Source organism: Lynx canadensis, chromosome C2 (assembly GCF_007474595.2).
Source record: "Lynx canadensis isolate LIC74 chromosome C2, mLynCan4.pri.v2, whole genome shotgun sequence".
NCBI lineage: Eukaryota > Metazoa > Chordata > Mammalia > Carnivora > Felidae > Lynx > Lynx canadensis.
Window position 1 is genome coordinate 129,886,415 of NC_044311.2, and position 18,518 is coordinate 129,904,932.

Genomic DNA, 18,518 nt, shown 5'->3' on the forward strand with positions numbered 1-18,518 from the left:
GTGACAAATTTACAATTAAAAATACTTCTTTTATGACTGCAGTTTGACAAGTAGAAAATGATAGTTTAGACAGTGTATTGAAACAATAGGCGTCTCTTTTTTCTAAAGACATATTATCTATTAAGTAATTAAGGGAAACATTTAATGATAAACATTTGATTGAGGTAAACAGAGATAAACAGCTTTTAGAATATATTCAGAATGCTCTACTATATGCATTTTAATATTTTTCTATATTTTTTATTTTTTAAATTTATTCAGGAAGTAGAAATATGTGAATCCCAGATTGAACAATGCCTTCATAAAGAAATGCTGATTACATTGTCCCCATTTACAAGTTCTTTAATCACAAACCAAATCCTGATGTGCATGTGCTTGGATTGAGAAATAATTCCTCATTTCCTTTAAGAACAAAATTATATATGCAAAGTGGTGGTCTGTGAAAAAGCAAGGGAGAGAGAGAATGAATTATTAATAAAAAGCAGCAAAGTTTATTTTTTTCTCATAAACATTAGAATATTCAATGCCTGTAATTAATTAGTTTTCCAAATGCAGGGACAAACCTATAGCATCCTTTCCATTCCATCTCACTTGGCTACACAGGGATGAAGTAGACACAATATTTATGAGAAAGAAAAAAACTGTGTTTCAAATTCTTCTCTCCTTGATGCCTCTTTGGGATACTAACTTTATATGGGAAATATTTTTGGATACTGTAATAGCTAAAGCCTGAACTCAACTCTTAGTGGCTGGGCCACTTTTTCTACTGGGAGAGCCACCATGAAAGAATGGAGCTTAACTGCATAGACAAATTCTGTCAAAATAATGTAATCATTCCTTTTTTTCCACCTGCTAAAATGGAAGTAATAATGAGTAAAGAATTCTGTGTCTTGGAGAGATTGTGTATTTAGCATTTGAATATTTCTGAAAAGTCAAATCACTGTGGTGAATCGAGCATCTTGTCTAGTTTTTATCTCCCATTAATGTCTTAAAAACTTTCAAAACAGGTAATCAAGGAGGATAAGAAAAGATAGGTTAAAGTTTAGGAAAGGAGCTAAAGAAAAGATGCATTGCTCTAATTCAAGATATACATTGCTCCCAATCTCCTTCTAGCTTGCTTGAGACACCACTGAACAAGTTTTTAAAATATTCAACAGCATTTTTAGTCAAGTTATTCATTTTTAGATAAATCAATTTTCTATGCCTGCAAATTTGATTAAAATAATAAAATATAGACATATTCATTTTTAATTATAAAAACTGAAACAGAATACTAGAGTATCTTCTATTTGAAATAATAAAGGCACCTTGGAATTTTAATTTTAATGCTATAACAGTGAATATAAAATGATAATACTTCAATCATAAGAATTTTAGGTGTTAGCAAAAGTAGTTTTTTGTCACATTATCAGAGATCATCAACCTTCCTTCATTATTAAGAAATAGGTGTAGGAATGACTTTACCACTTCTCCAAACAAATGTATATATACTTGTGTCAATTCTTTACCTATGCCGCTATACCGCTTATCCATTGAATGTGCCTTCACTGTTCTGGACCTCCCTGATCTACCTCGTTTTTAAGTTGTCATAGTAGAACAAGTGTGTCATTAGACTTATTAATAGGCAAATTACCTCAACCATTAAGTAATTATTCTATTCACATATTTATAATATAAAGACAAGTGTGGTTTTTCTTGTTTTCTACAATAAAATATCACAGTATGTTCAATCAGTAATATAATAAATGCATATTTTTGAATTAAATATTCTACATTTTACAAATCTTTGCAAGCATTACAAGTCAGCTGGGGCAGGTTTATAATACCTACCAAAAGTTAATTTTCATCAAAATGTATGAGAAAAATTAATTTTCTTTGTTTTTACATTGTGAAAAGCCTGTCTACTTCCTCTGCCAGGACTCTAATTTTGACATCATTTATTCTATGTTATTAGTTCCTACTCCCCAACCTATAAAATTTTTTAAAAACTATAATTTAGAAGAAAACTTGTGTTATATATTGAACTACCATGGGGAGATTATTATATGTTTACTTGTTTAGTTTTAAAAAGAACACTAAATATTGCATTTCAAATGCTTTACTTACCACAAATTAGTGAAATAAATACATTACTTTGATTATATAAAATAACAGAAGAAATCTAGTAATAGAAAACTCTAAAATTCAAACATAGTTCATTTTTTAAAAACTTAAATCCATGTATTATTCCAAATTACAAAAAATACATGTACTTCCTTATTTTAAAAAGCTCCCTAGGGCCTTTGTACAATAAATCACCACATCCAAGCCTATCATACTGTTTTTAAAAGTTACTTAAGGTTCTCAGCATTAATTCAGGTGCCTGTTCCCACCTGCCAGATGGGAAAAGCCAGTATTTCACAGGTCACTGGGGAAGGCATATGGAGGTTCTTGCCTCAGTAGTGGGAGTAATTAACCCTAAACTACTCCAGGACTGCCTAATAAATCTTGAAAACAGGACCCGAAAAAAAATCAACCTGTTTATAAGAGCTTAAGTGCATCTTCAGAATAAACCTGAAGAATATTTATAGAAATATAAAAATATAGAGCACCCAACATAATAAAATACACAAACATCTATCATCTAATCAAGAATTACCAAACATGCAACGAAGCAGGAAAATGAACCCATATGAGGGTCACCAATTGGAACCAACCCAGAACAAAGTACAGATGTGAGAATCAGCAGGGGACATTAAAGGAGTTATTATAACTTTATTTCATATGTTCAAATAGTAAATAGAGGCATGAGAGATACAAAAAGATGCTAGTCAAACTTGCAGAGGTGAAAACTACAATGTCTGGGATCAAAAATACCCTGGATGGGATTAATATCAGATTAAACATTGCTGAATAAAAGAATAGGAACTCGAAGACATAACAACAAAAGTATTCAAAATAAAATACATAGAGAAAATTAAATATAAAAATTAACAGAGCATCAGTGAGCTGTGGGATAACTTCAAGCAGCCTAATGAACTTGAAATTAAGGCACAGGAGAGAGGGGGGACATGGAAAAAAATGTATTTTAAAAACTAGTTACGATTTTAGATGAAATTTGATGAAATCTATAAAATTATGGGTCCAAAAAAGGTTAACAAATACCAAACACAAGAGGTATGAAGAAAATTACAAGTAAGTCACATCATAATCAAACTGCTTAAAATCAATGGTAAGGCGATAATAAAACCAGCCAGTCGGGGGGTGGGGGTGGGGGTGGGGAAGACATATTATATTTACAAGAACAAAGGAAGGATAGCAATAGATTTCTCATTAGGATCAACGCATAGTAGAACACAGTCCAGCAACATCTTTAACTAACTGAAATAAAAAAAAATAAAACAAAAAAACAAAAAAACAAAAAAACAAAAACCTGTCAAACTAGAAGTCTATACCCAGAGAAACTATTTTTCAAAATCAAGGCATCACAAAGGATTTTTCAGACACATAAAAGTTGAAAGAATTCACACCAGCAAACCCAGACTACCAAACCAAACCAAACCAACAATAAACCTTAAAGGAACTCTTTTAGTCCAAAGGTAAATTACACCAGATAAAAATATGCATCTGCATAACAGAAGCATATCAGAAATGGTAACTATGTGAATATATAAATACATAAGACTTTTCCTAATTATTTATATCTCCTTAATAGATTTACCCTTTAAACAAAAATGATATACTGTATTATGGAATTTTTAGCATATATCCAAGCAATATGTCTGCCAACAACAGCACAAAAGCCAGGATGGGAGAAATGGAATTATACTACTCTCAGGTTCTCATGTTAAATGTGAAGTTATAAAATTCACTTGGAGGTAGACTCTGATAAATTAAGGATTATAATATGAACCCCAAAGAAACCACCAAAATAATCAAAGAGTTAATAACAATAATAATAAACCCAGAAAGGAAATAAAACATAATCCTAAAACTACTCAATTCATCCAAGAGAAGGCAGACAACGACAAAACTGGGAACAAAGAACAGATGGGACAAATAGAAAAGAAAATAATAAGATGATAATAATAAGATTTTAACTCAACCATATTAATAATCACATTAAACTAACTAATCTTTATACCCTCAATTAAATGGCAGAGGCCATCAACATCACGTGTCATTTGAGAAATCCAAATTAAAAACACAAGTTAGTAATGAGAAAATAAAAACCAAACAACAAAAAAACTTGATGATGATGCAGGAGAGCAAAGGAACTCTGCTAAGTGTTGACAGGATTGCAAAATGTACAGTCACTTTGGAAACCAGTCTGGCAGTTTCATATAAAGTTAAACATACACTTACAGTATGACCCAGCGATTTCACTGCTAGATATTTATCCAAGAGAAATGAAAACTTATGTTCACATAAAAACCTACATGCAAATATTTATGTTGGCTTTATTCATAGATAGATATCAAAAACTGTGAACAGACCATATGTCCTCAAACTGGTGAGTGGTTAAACGAACTGCGGTAGTCATCAATAACATTCCATTGATATAAGCAACAAAATGCATGAATTTGGAATGTTTGAAGCTGAATGAAAAAAGCCATATTTAAAAGGCTGTACATACTGTATGATTCCATTTATATAATGATCTGGAAAAGAAAAAACTAGAGACAGTGGTTGCCAGAGAGTGGGAGTGGGTAGTGGGGTTGAAAATAAGGGGGCAGCACAAGGCAGTCTTTGTCATTGATGGAAATGTCCTGTACCTTGAATGTGATGGTGGTGTATGACTCTATGAATTTATCAAAACTCATAGCACTATACACCAAAGAGTACATTTTACTGTTAGGTAAAATTTTTAAAAGTAGATTTAGTCCCACTTTTCGCAGGAAGTCATCCCAGGTCACTTCCACTAGAAATATTCCTCTCAATCCCTAAGTTCAAAGGCCCTACTCTCCTGGAAATGCCCTGAAGGAACGATGCTGTAGTCTCTATCAGAGTTTGTCACAGAGAGATAATTACTGGTTGAATGCATACACAGTATATCTGGGCCATACGGCGTCCCACTTTTATAACTCACGTTCCCAATAACTTGGCAGTGCTAATTCTCATTAATTGCACATTATCTGTAGGGACAGATCTAAATAGGAAAAGCAACTAAACAGTTATGGCAATTATCTAGGTAATTAAACTTAAAGTATACATTTCATCCAAGCATCTGTTAGCACCCTCAACCAGCAGGGAATGCTGTGTTTTGCTAACCACCCACAAGTTTTTTTGTTTGTTTGTTTTTTGTTTATTTTTTTCCCTCATGAGTAGAAACAACTGTATCTAAATTGTATAAATTTGGTAAATTTTCATAGTCTATTCACTGTTTATATTTTACATAAAAGTTAAAATTACATGCATGCTTATTTTTTCTCTATAGCATATTCGATTACATTACCCTATTTTTACTGATTAACCAATGAATGAATTGTGTACAATATTTGTCCGTATAAAAATGATTAAGAAAATAGGGATCGACATATAATAGTGGACACATCTGTCTGCTTTTACCATTTCTTTTTCCCTTATGAGTGACTTAGAAAAGAAAAATGCATGGAAAAAGTCACAACTCTCCACGGCTCGCCAACAATCTGTATGAAGGTGTGAACATCATGTGCTAAGGTGCAAGATTTGAAACTGTTCCTCATCCTTGATGTTCCTTCTATGAATGTAAAACAAGGAAAATTGTTTACCGTGCAGATAGTTGTCTCTGCACAGAAAATCAGTATCTATGATAAGCAAGCACTGGGCGGGGGGGGGGGGGGAACAAAATACTCAACAAAACAGGAAAGACCAATTTGAATGTTCCACAAAAGACAGAATATAATGGCAGCCATTAACTTACATTTTGGAAGAAAAAATTGCTTCTAATCAGGCCCAAGGTACTGCACAACCCCAAGTACATTATGTTCACATTGTTATCTATGTAAACAGTGATTCTCGCAAAGCTACTGCAGTGAATAAGCTGCATGATTCTACACAGAAAGCCTGCTTATAATTTAATGTAAATAATCAGAGTCAGGGGCGTTTGCATGGCTCATTTGGTTAGGCATCTGACTGTTGGTTACCACTGAGGCCATGATCTCACAGTGTGTGGATTCAAGCCCCGCTGTCAGCACAGAGCCAGCTTGGGATTCTCTCTCTCTCCCCACCCCTCTCTCTTGGCCCCTCCCCTGCTCATTCTCTCTCTCTTTCTCTCTCTCTCTCTCTCTCAAAATAAATAAACTTAAAAACAATAATTAGATTCATGATTCAGTTATAACATGTGTGATTATTAGTAAGCATGACAAAATATTAACAGTGATATCTCTTAGTTGTAACATTATATTTGAATTGTCTGAATACTCCATAATGGAAATAATTCACTACATTAATTAATGAAAAAAATATTTATTCCTATAAAAATAACAGCAACTAAAACAAAAGAAAACAAGAACATTATAAAAACCCAAGAAAAGCCAGGCTTCAAATCATTGCAAAGTCACTTCTAGGTTTAAAAACCTTAGATGTGTTATACAAAACCCCTCAGTTTCTGTTCCTTTACTAATAAAACAAAGAAAATACCTACCTCAGAAAGGTGTTGCAAAGATCACAAAAATAGTGTCTGGGATGTAGTAGATCTAAACAAATTTAGCCACTATTATTCATCTTGAAAGCAGCTTACTAACAGAAAAAAGAAAACTTTGGGATATCTCTTTCATGCCTACCTCTTCAAAGAAGTCATCTTTCCTTGGTACATAAGAATTTTCCTTTAAATGGTATACATCATACAAAACATGCACCTAAAAAATCCCTTCCATGTGTGCTAGTTCCCTAAAAAAGAAGGTTAAATTACATTTAGGGCAAATAATTTGGACAGTAAGTTCTACTTTATGAGATGAAATTGGAATCAATGCGAGTTTTCTTCTCTGAAGTTCTTAATCAATAGTCTCAGAGTCTTCCTATGTCCCCAACAAAGCCACTGGGTGAAGATTCTGATCACAGCATTATCAGAGAGGATAGTGTGGGAAAGCGAATACAGAGTTTGTGTAGGAAATTTCAAAAGGACTACAAAAGGAAAGTTTTACAAGAAGGTAGAAGGATGTATATATGGAGAATGAGACAGTTTCATAAAAATATTGGGAATGAGGCATTTTAATGATGAATTGCTTTAGCAAGACAAACAGATCTCTTTCATGTAATTATTGACTTGGTCAATCTTTTGCTTTAGCTGTGTATTTACAGGTTAAATGAGGTATAAGAAAAAAATTAGGGACCAACAAGAGAAGAGAAGAAAAATGAGAAAAAAGGGATTGCTTTAATTGACCATCTATTATCATCCAAATATAAACTTTATGTATATTCTGCCACTGAAAACATTTAGAGCAAATTAAATCACAAGACAAATATACAAAAAAACAACTGTTTTATGAACAGTAAGGATTGACTGAAAATATATTTGTTTGTTATATATTTATGTAAGGTACTTTTAATTCAATGTTGTTAAGATTTGTATTGCTTATTGGATATTTGTGTAATAACTATAACTGCACCCAACAGCATAGTGAAAATATATGTGTTGTATCTTTTATGATTACAACTTGAAAACCCTGATAATGTTGTCCAGTTTTACAATTGCAAATTGGAATTATGTCATCATAACTTTTAAGCAAATTAAAGAGAACCACTTATTTCAATTATCAAATATTTTAAAAATCCTTATATAACTGCAAGAGAATTTTAATCTAAAACACTGTTAGGAGAATATGAATAAAACTATCTTGTCTCTTAATAATTAAAAAACTGAATTTCTAAAAATATTTAGGTATAACATTTTTGTTCAATAATGACTCTAATAGTATATAATATGAGAGTTTGGGTGCCTGGGTGGCTCAGTCAGTTGAGCATCCAACTCTTGATTCCGACTCAGCTCATGATCCCAGGGTTGTGGGATCGAGCCCCACATAGGGCTCTGAACTGAGCATGGAGACTGTTTAAGATTCTCTCTCTCTCTCTCTCTCTCTCTCTCTCTCTCTCTCTCTCTCTTTCTTTCTCTCTCTCTCTCTCTCTTCCCCTGCCGCCTCCCCTGCTGTCTTGTTCTCTCTCAAAGAAAATAATAGAAAAGAAAGAAAAGAAAGGAAAGAAAATAAAAGCTCATTTCCAGTCGTCCTAAAACTACTTAATTCTCTCTTCCTCTGCCCCTCTCCCCCACTCTCTTGCTCTCTCAAAGAAAAGAAAAGAAAGGAAAGGAAAGGAAAGGAAAGGAAAGGAAAGGAAAGGAAAGGAAAGGAAAGGAAAAGAAGGGAAAGAAGGAAAAGGAAAGGAAAGGGAAAAGAAAAAGCTCATTTCCAGTCATACTAAAACTACTTAATTCTCTCTTCCTCTGCCCCTTTTCCCCACTCTCTTGCTCTCTCAAAGAAAAGAACAGAAAAGAACAGAAAGGAAAAAGCTCATTTCCAGTCATCCTAAAACTACTTAATACTTATATGAGGTGTAGCTTACATTACATATAGAAACACTATATGCATGCACTACTCACATAGTTGACATTGTTTTGGAGTTTCTGACCCATATCACCTCTCAAAATTACAGTGACCTAGAGAACATCATTTGGGGACATAGGAAAAAGTGGGGTGTGGATATTGAAGATGGAAGATAGGTTTCAAGAAGGATGAACAAATTTTGGGAAAATGTAAAATGAGTTATGTCAAAATTGCTACCTGTAAACACCCTTCAGAGTTCTAGAGTTCCAGTCCTCATATTCCCCCAAAGTACTGCACGGGTCGGCCTTCAGCCAGGCAATTTCAAAGACACAAATGCAAGGTTGAAGACTTTAGCACAAATAATGTAACTGTAAATGGGTTTTCTAAGATTACTCTTTAAGTTGAAGACAGTACTGTTGCCTTTTCCTAACTAAATACTCTCATTAAATTTAAGTTCCATGTATAGTATTTTCAAAAGAATCTTGAAACTATTCAGCTAAATGCAATACTAAATAACTAGAGAAGTATCAGGAAGTAAGTAAAGCATTCAGGCAAAAGCTACAAAATTATTGATCAAAATATTTAATTAATTTGAAAAAGGACAAAATGTCTAAATGTATTTATAAGCCCTCCAAGATATATTGAAGGAAATTATTTGAGGAGTTACTACAATGTTCAATCTCAAGTTGTTTTACAGGCAAAATATTACATTGTAGCCATCCAGAAAAATAAATATAACCACTTAAAAAACCTAACTTACCCCCAAATTGTTTAAAGTATCTTGAAAAATCTGAATTTGAGTACTCCCACTTAAATATTCATTTTTTGTCTTCATTCACAGGTTAATTGCATCTGGCAAACAAATTTTGATTTTTTTTTTTTTGTTAAACCAATATTTAACTTTAGTAGGATACATTACAAGCCAATGTACTTTCAATTAATGTTTTGCTCGATTTATCAAAATATTTTCAGTTTTTCTGTAGTGTCGTGTTATTTTTGCCACCAAGCATCTATCCCCTTTCAGGTAATATAATCTTCTTTGATAATATTACCTTTATCATTCTTTATCCCACTCTCAATATATAAACTTTGATTGAATTTGATTCCATCTTGTTTCAGAGTAAGCATAAACCAAAGGACTTATTTCCTTGGCCAATCAGAAGAATCTATTTCCTTGACCACAGTGTAAGGTTCAAAAGTATGTACTTGCCCAAAGTCACTGAGATGCAAGGAGGCCTTAAAACCTTTTCTCCACCCATCCTCATGGGATTAGAACTTGGAATCAAGTAGCAGCCAAATTGGTATTATGTAGACAGAGTATGAAGCAATGTGAATGGTAAAGCCAAGAGCTAGCACAGAACTGTTCTTTGAATGCAGCCAAATGAGGAGACATATCTTCCATGGGATTTTCAGATATGTCTGGCTACATGACCCTTTTATCTTTAGGGACTTGCAGTTGTATTTTCTGTCTTTTGTGGTAGGGAATTCGCTTGTTTGTATTATCTGCTATACAACATTGTGCCTATAGTAAACAGTATTGTATTGTGCACTTAAAATTTGTTGAATGTAAATCTCATGTTAAGAGCTCTTACCACCGCAACAATAATAAAAAAAAAAAAAAACAATAGACAACTGAGGGGGTGGTGACAGATTTTGCCTTTTGCTTCATGTGAACTCTGAGCAGCAGGGATAAGGTCTTTAATGAATAAGCCATTTGGTGAAACAGGTAAGGGGGAAGCACTTGGCAGAATGTCCACAGCTATTAGAAAGTATATTTGTTTACATCTTCATTACACATTGTTTATACAACAAAAGAAAAATAAAACATAAAATAAAAAGCTCAGATCATTTTTGTAGTTTGTACATTTTCTCTTTTGTGTCCTTGTCCGTTTATCCTCGTAATATATTCATCCTTTTATTATTGATATGTAAGATATCTTTTTAAATTAATTATTTTTTCACCTTTATTGAGATATAACTGACATATAACACTGTGTAAGTTTGAGGTATACAACATGTTGATTAGATACACTTATATATTACAAAACAATTACCACCATTACCATTTTTTTTGTAGACAACATTTAAGATTTACTTGTAGCAACTCTCAAGCATATGATACAGTACTGTTAACTATAATCACTACATTATACATTATAACCCCAGAACTTATTCATCTTATAACTGGAAATTTGTATTTTTTTACCAATATCTTACCTTTTTATCTGCCCCTTAGGCCCAGGTAACCACCATTCAAGTGTCTATTTCTATGAGTTGGGCTTTTTTAGATTCCACACACAAGTGAAATAGTATTTATGCTTCCCTGATTTATATCACTTAATATAATGTCCTCAAGGTCCGTGCATATTGTCACAAACTGCAGCATGTCCTTCTTTCTTCTTTCCTCTATGATGAATAACATTCATACGCATATGCACACATACATATAGTGATCCATTCATCCATTTGATGGACACGTCAGTTGCTACATTTAATCTTCCACTCTATGAAGATTTCTTTGAATACTTGCAGAATTCTATCTTTTTTTAAAAAGTTTATTTATGTATTTATTTTGAGAGAGAGAGAGAGAGAGAGAGAGAGAGAGAGAGAGAGTATCCTAAGCAGGCTCCATGCTGTCAGTGCAGAGCCCGATGAGGGGTTCAATCTCGCAAACCATGAGATTAAGACCTGAGCCAAAAGCCGAAATCAAGAGGCATACACTTAACAGACTGAGCCACCCAGGTGCCCCACAGAATTCTATCTTTTAAATTTTTTTTATGTTTATTTTTGAGACAGAGACAGAGCATAACTGGGGGAGGGGCAGAGATACAGGGAGACACAGAATCTGAAGCAGGCTCCAGGCTCTGAGCTGTCAGCACAGAGCCTGATGTGGGGCTTGGTCTCATGGACTGTGAGATCATGAACTGAGTCAAAGTTGGACACTTAACCGACTAAGCCACCCAGGCACCCCCAGAATTCTCTCTTTATCACCAAATTTTAAAAAATAAAATATATAAGAGTGAGTCTAAAGATTGGTCTCTTTTAGTTTCTGGTTCTTAGTTTACTCTATCAATTTGCGATCTGTATCTTCTTCTGAAGACAGTTTTCTTGTATCACATCTGCACTTAGTTCTTCTATTGTGTCTCCTCTTCAACAACACCAGATAGCTACATTTTGCATTTCAATTATTTTTTCCCAACAATTGTTCCTCAATCTTTTATATTATGTATATCACCTTATTCTGTAAATTATTATAAAATGAGTTTTTTACATTAGTGATCAATTCTATTTTTTATTTTTAATGTTGATACTAAACTTGATACTGTCTTTAGTTTAACTGTGAGCTCACTCTGCATCATAGTCAGCTGTTTCATAATCACAAACAAGTGCTCTTCTCTTGTTCTTTAATGAATTACTGTTTTCTTAAATATTATTAAGAACACCAAGCAATGATTTGTACAATTTCCATCTATTTCCTATAATAAATCTTTTAAAGGGTCAACCTTATTTCTAAATCTTGATTGTTAGATCTTTTTTTCTATGTTGCTTATGCTGAAATAGGCAGCATTTTGTTGTTGTCATTGTCACTGTTGTTGTTATCGTTTTTTGTGTTTTTCCTGTTCACTTTTGCTTAAATGATAAAAGCAGTATCCAGTCCTATCATTTGCCCATATAAACAAAGGGTGGATTATTCTTAGTTCCTGTTATTGTCCTTGTGTATGTAATTAAATTTCTCTTTCTCAACTTGAGCTTCTGTGCTATTTTATGTATAAAGGTTCTAGCTAATACCTGGTGTCTGGCCAAAGCTTACATTATATGCTTCTAGACTGAAGAGAAAATTCTTTTTCTTTTTCCAGTTGTGATATATAGGGAAAAGACTTTATTCAGGGACAATATGAATTCTTTACACTTAAGTACCAGACAGAAGGTATAAAACTACAACCTCTAAACTTCTCTGTTCATACCTTCCTTAAGCTCAGAGGAGTATTAATGGGGGAAATTAGGAGGCTATGATGGTGCAACAAGTTTGGTCCCTTTAAAACCTAGCTTTTGGAAACACAAGTATAGTCTGCATTCTTATGTTTACCAGAATATTTGCATGTTTAAGATAATAAATACAGAGATCAGTTGAAGATTACAAATCTTGAGACTAGTCCTTTAAACATTACCCCCTAATGTGTGTGTGTGTGTGTGTGTGTGTGTGTGTGTGTGTGTGTCTGTCTCTCTCTCTCTCTCTCTCTCTCTCTCTCTCTCTCTGTCTTTGGTATACTCTGGCAGGGAATAATATTGCTAATATTTCTAGCTGAAAATTTCAAATATTTTGGTATTTTTGGTAGGTATTTCAATCAAAGGCAAAGAAAAGTAGAATAACCCTGAGATTTTTTCCACTATAATGACATCTTAATTATTGACTTTTGAGTGACTAAATATTCTCATACCAAAAGTTACAAAATAACTTACACTTCAAACAATCCAGTTTTCCTCTGTTAATATAGACCTCATCTAAATGCATGTTCTTGTCATTTATTATTTTTATTCTCCAAAACTTCTTATTTACTCTGTTCAACATTCATATAAAGGTAACTAGAGAATCAAATATACAAATACAGAAAAATAAAGAGAAATAAAAAGAAAGATCTACAGTCAACTAAAGAAGAGTGATTTCTAGCAATTCACAAACCCATTGCTATTGACTCTCAGTCGGAACAACTCAAATCTCACATATCCAAATTGACAGATGGTCAACTCATTAAAGGGGTCTTAGTGGTTCTTAATGTTTTCACAGAGGTGTTTCTGTGGCAATATGAATTCTGTCATGGTGAACATGTACATCAATATCATGGGCACAAGGATAGTAGGAAAACCTCTTCAGTTGTGAGAACATGGAACTAAGAAAAACATATTAAATGGGCAAAGAAAAATACTGCTACAGTCTATCATCTTCAAATATCCCCATCAAGTCAGGATAGTATCACATTTTTGTGTAATGGAGATATTTGTGATGTAACAGAGAAACCAAGGCATAGGAGTCAGACTTTCCTCCTGCTGTTATTGTATATATGCTAGAGCTTCACTGATGTCAATATATTCCTAGGGTTGAATCTCCATGATGTCTAGACTCTGATATATAATAGATAAAAATGGATTTTTTTTCTCTTCCCAAATAAAAATAAAGAGAAAAATCATTGAAAGTCCTGATGACTTCTATCTTCTATGATGATATGCTTCGTGATAGAGTTTTCAGCCATTGAACCCCATCTAAAGAATTGTACAAAAGGAATCTCAACCAATCTATAAATATATATGTATATGTAAGAAATTATTGATCAACTTCTAAGGCAGATATTTGTCTCACATTTTTCATTTTTATCGTGTCTAATGAAATGATTGTGTTTTTTACTTTGCCTAGGTAATGTGACTCCAAACTAAACTTCATTCAAACTAATTTTCATTTAAAAAGTGCATTTTGCACCTTTTAGATATTCTAATATTTGTGTAAAATATAATCTGAAATACACAATAAACATATATCTGAACATATGAATTCTTAAGCCATTTCTTAGCATACTGATATTTTCAAGTTTAAAAGATAATATACCGAAATCAAAATTTAGTTTTCTTACCTTTCTGGATAGGTAAGTGATTGTACCATGACACGGTGGATGTTGTAATTACATTGGAAACATTGCCAATTTGAGCTCTGAAAATATCCCAAACCAATGCCTGAAATATTTACAACATCATTTGAAAACTGAGCAAGAATCTTGACTTCTTGAAGTTGATAAAATGATCTGTTCTTCCTAAACAGAAAATTTAATATGCTCACCATATTAGTAATTTAAAATTTAATTTAACTCTAAAGTCAATATAATCTTAATGTAGTATAGAAACAACAATCTTAAAGGAAAAAAAGCCAAAACATATTTGTGAAGTATTTATTAAAATAAATGAAAACAAAATAAAATAATAATATAGGTATCCTCATACAAAATTATTTGGGGACACTTTTTGAGAAAAAAGTGGGGCATCTTGTCTTTCTGACTTGGTGTCTAGATTGTACATTTGTCTAAGATTACAGGAGTCATTTTATGCTTCCTGTTTTAGACACCGTAACAACTATTACAGTTCCCTGAATGGACAGGATACTCAAATAATAATTCTTAATTGATCTGTGCCATTTTGTCAAATATTTGTGAATTATTACAAAAGCTTCAAATTCAAAAGGAAAAAAATTAATGTAGAATTTAATAAGTACAATTTCCTGAGCATTTACAGTGTACCCAGAACTATAATGAAGCTTGACATGCTTGACCTTATCTAACTATCTTGACAACTCCATTTACTAGGTACTATTAGTATTGACGATTACAGATGAGAAAACTGAATATCAGAACATACAAATGTCTTTCCAAAGCTAGTGAATGCAAAACAAACACAGCCATGTCAATGCTCTTCTCCATCACTCTACTCAAATTCCTCACCCCTATGTGCCAGAAACATAGGGGAGCCTGGAGTCAGATCAATATGGATCTGCTTGACTACAAAGGAAACTCCAAAGAAGGTGAAGAAGGAGGAGGAGGAGCAGGATAAGTAAGAGAAGGAGGAAAGAAAGGGAGGGAGAGTAGGAGGAAGGGGGAGGAGGGGGAAGAGGAAAGGAGGAAGGAAGGAAAAGAGAAAAGAGGAGAGAGCAAAAAAAAAAAATTAAAAAATCTGTCGTGGTAATTTCCTCCTTCAAGGTGACAATGATTTGCTTGAGCAAAGGCAACAATCATACGTAAAACAGCTGAGGAGCAACCAGTGGTGTCTCCAGCTCTTGTGCCATCTTATATTTATCCCTGCTCTTTCCTGCTTTTGATTCTTCGAAACAGCTGGGCTCCAAAAAGGTTGTCATTAATCTCCTCAAAGCCCATATCTATTACCCCCAGGAACTGATATTACCTCCTCTTTCATGGAATATAATGTCATTGTTCATATCTCTAATTTCTAAGACGTTATCTAGATTTCTCAGAGATACTTCAGAGTCAGTATGTCCAGATGGGAACGTGCTATCTCTCCCTACAATTTCACATCCACTTCAATGATTTCAAATACCAACTATTTGCTCGTGACCACCAAACCTCTGCCTCTATCTGAGCTCTGTTTGCTGAGATCTATTGCTTTTCACCATGTGTACCTGCATACCTTAAGGATGTCTAAAACTCAGTAGGGTTCAAATCTAAATGACATCTTTCCCAACGCCCATCTCTCACAAAAATATAAATAAAACAAATAAAAATAAAACCTACAACTAACAAATTTTCTTATTATTTTAAATGGCATCACTACCTATTACCCAAGCTAGACAACTAGGATTCACCCTTGATATCACCCCCTCTTTCAATCCCTACATCCAATCTATCATAAATTCCTACTGATTATTCCTACTAAATATCCTGAATCCGCTTTGAATTCATACATTTCCACAGCAAGCACTCAGACACCACTGTTCCTTTCCTATATTCTTGCAACAGCATCCTGTCTTTTTCCTTGTCAACACATTGTGGTCAAATTGTTTTTCCAAAATGAAAATCCAACCCGGCTCCAACCAAACTGCTCCAACTAAAACCCTTTAGTGATTTTCATTTGCTCAGTGAGTAAAATATAAATCCCAAAATATGCCCTACAAGTTCTAGTTCTTACAAAATCCAGGGGCTCTCTACTTCTCTCATATCTCTCTTGCTGATCCTGCCTCCATTCTAAGACATTAGAAAATTCCTTCAGATCCTGAAATGGGCTATGTTCCCTCCTGCTTCAGGATCTGTGCATTTGTTGATACTTTGTCCTGTAATATAGCAAAGAAAATCAATCTTGTCCCTCATTTAGGTCTCAACTAAAATGTCCTCAGAGAAACTTTTAGTGACCTCACTAATTCATATCCCTTATTTCATGTTTCCATGCACACTATAATTTGCCTCAAGACATTTTTCAGATTTTATTTATGTAGTTTTATTTAATTTTTATAACTGTTATATATTTCATTAGGGCTTCAAGCTTAAAGAGGGTAGGACCGTGTCTATCTTTCTCATCACAGTATCTTCAGCACTTAGCATAATTCCTAGCTCAATGTAGATTCCTCTGTTTGAATAGAGGAATGATGAACATCATCATTTTATTTGTATTATGTATGCGTAAAGTCTATCTGCTGCACTAGACAGAAGTTATGTAAAGACAGCAATCTAATTTGTCCAGAATTGTATCCCTAATTTCTAGTACAGTCATTGGCCTATAGAAGCTTTCAAGAAATTATACTGAATGATTAAACTGGCTCCTCTCCATGACTTCCTAGCTCAATAAATGGTATCATAATTTAACTAGTTACCTTGAAACTGGTTTCTTTACTTAACTTTCACATATTTAATTAATCATAAAAAATATCTATCCTAAATCCTAAAAAAAAAAAAAAAAATGAAGAAACACCTCCACGTATTGAGTCTAGACCTCTATCATGTCTCACATAAATTATTATAACAGCCACCTCCACCTCTTTGGACACGTGCCACTCTAATCTCTCCATTACTCATCCTCTGGGGGAATCCTTCCAACCAGAATGTCCAAAATTGATACCTCTTGTTTAAAATCCTATATTTATATATTATTATAGTTAGCATATTATAACGTGTGAGTAATATTTAGCGACATCAAAAAATGATTGCACTGTAGCATTCAGTATAAAAATCAGGATACAGAACACATTTGTGGTAAGATCCTAATTTTGCTAAATGAAGAAAATAATGTGTGTGCATAAGGGTATATACCAGAATGAAGAGAAGAAAAGAGGAGGTAAAGGAAGAGGAGACATAGTGGTAGACCATATAGTAAATGTGAACATCCCTGGATGATATAATTATATATGATTCTCATTTTCTACTGTATTATATGACACATTTTCTACAGTAAGCAAATCTTCCTATTTTAATTTTGAAGAGGGAAACAAAAGGTCATTTAAAAATCTCTGACTTCCCTGGTTTCTGAAACAGTTTAAATCTCAAAGCATGACTAAAGTTATTAGCAAAGAATTATTAATAGAAAAACAATAAAGCCCTTGGCCAGTCATAGATGGACAGATTTGTCATGAATATATCATCCTTCATGAAAAATGCACTAATTCAAGGACGTGAATAAAATATATCAATATTTCAGGGTGTTCTGCATACACAATGATGTTTATAAGGGAAATGAAGAATCACAATTTCTTTGCCTTTTGAACAAGTTGGAAACAACTTCTCTAGGACTGTAGTCTGTGAGCTGTTACTGAACTCAGGTACTCTCCTATCTCCATGCCTTTGAAAACACTGTCTCCATTCCTTGACTGCAATAACTCTCCTTTAAATGTTTCCTTGCATCCTCTTCATACACCCACAGCACATAAGTATTCTGCTAGTATAGATCTTATTACTCAAAGCTGTATTTACTCATTGGTCTCCTTCAGTGTTCTGTGACTTCCTTAAGAACTGTAACAGTGCTATTTTAGCTTGAGTATCCATTATTTAGCGAAACGCCTGAATAAGTTTCAGTGTTGCTGAATAACACTGTTGAATAAGTGGATTCAAAAGCTAAGAAAGCATATATTTCATAAAAATAAATAAAGGATCATACGCATATGTGTGTGCACAGATAGACACATACATACACTATTTTAAGCAACATAAAGCAATAAACTATTACAAAATAATTATTATAACCCAGTCAATCGTGCTGAGAATTAGGTGGAAAGAATTTGAAGTTTCTCTATTAAAATATGGACCTTGATGTAAATGAAGAATTTAGATTGAAATCCCAGTTTGATTTATTTAATAGTCTTTGGGTGACTGAAAAGAAGTTGAGAAAAGGGAAAAAACAAAAATAATTGATGCTCACTCAGGACAAGTTTTTTTTTTTTTTTTAATTTTTTTTTTCAACGTTTATTTATTTTTGGGACAGAGAGAGACAGAGCATGAACGGGGGAGGGGCAGAGAGAGAGGGAGACACAGAATCGGAAAC

At 33.4% G+C, this 18,518-nt stretch overlaps 1 protein-coding gene across 4 annotated transcripts in view; it reads right to left on the minus strand.

Annotated features, from left to right (window-relative positions):
• Window positions 1-280: 280 nt before the first annotated feature.
• LIPI (lipase I) overlaps window positions 281-18,518 on the minus strand; it is a 53,460-nt gene continuing 35,222 nt past the window's right edge. For all 4 annotated transcript variants that reach the window (XM_030330464.2, XM_036064300.1, XM_036064301.1 and 1 more), the window contains 2 exons: window positions 14,123-14,299; window positions 281-437 (listed from right to left, as the gene is read on the minus strand). In XM_030330464.2, the coding sequence (XP_030186324.2) occupies window positions 347-437; window positions 14,123-14,299 (268 nt within the window). In that variant the 3' untranslated portion in view covers window positions 281-346. The remainder of the gene's footprint in view (window positions 438-14,122; window positions 14,300-18,518) is intronic.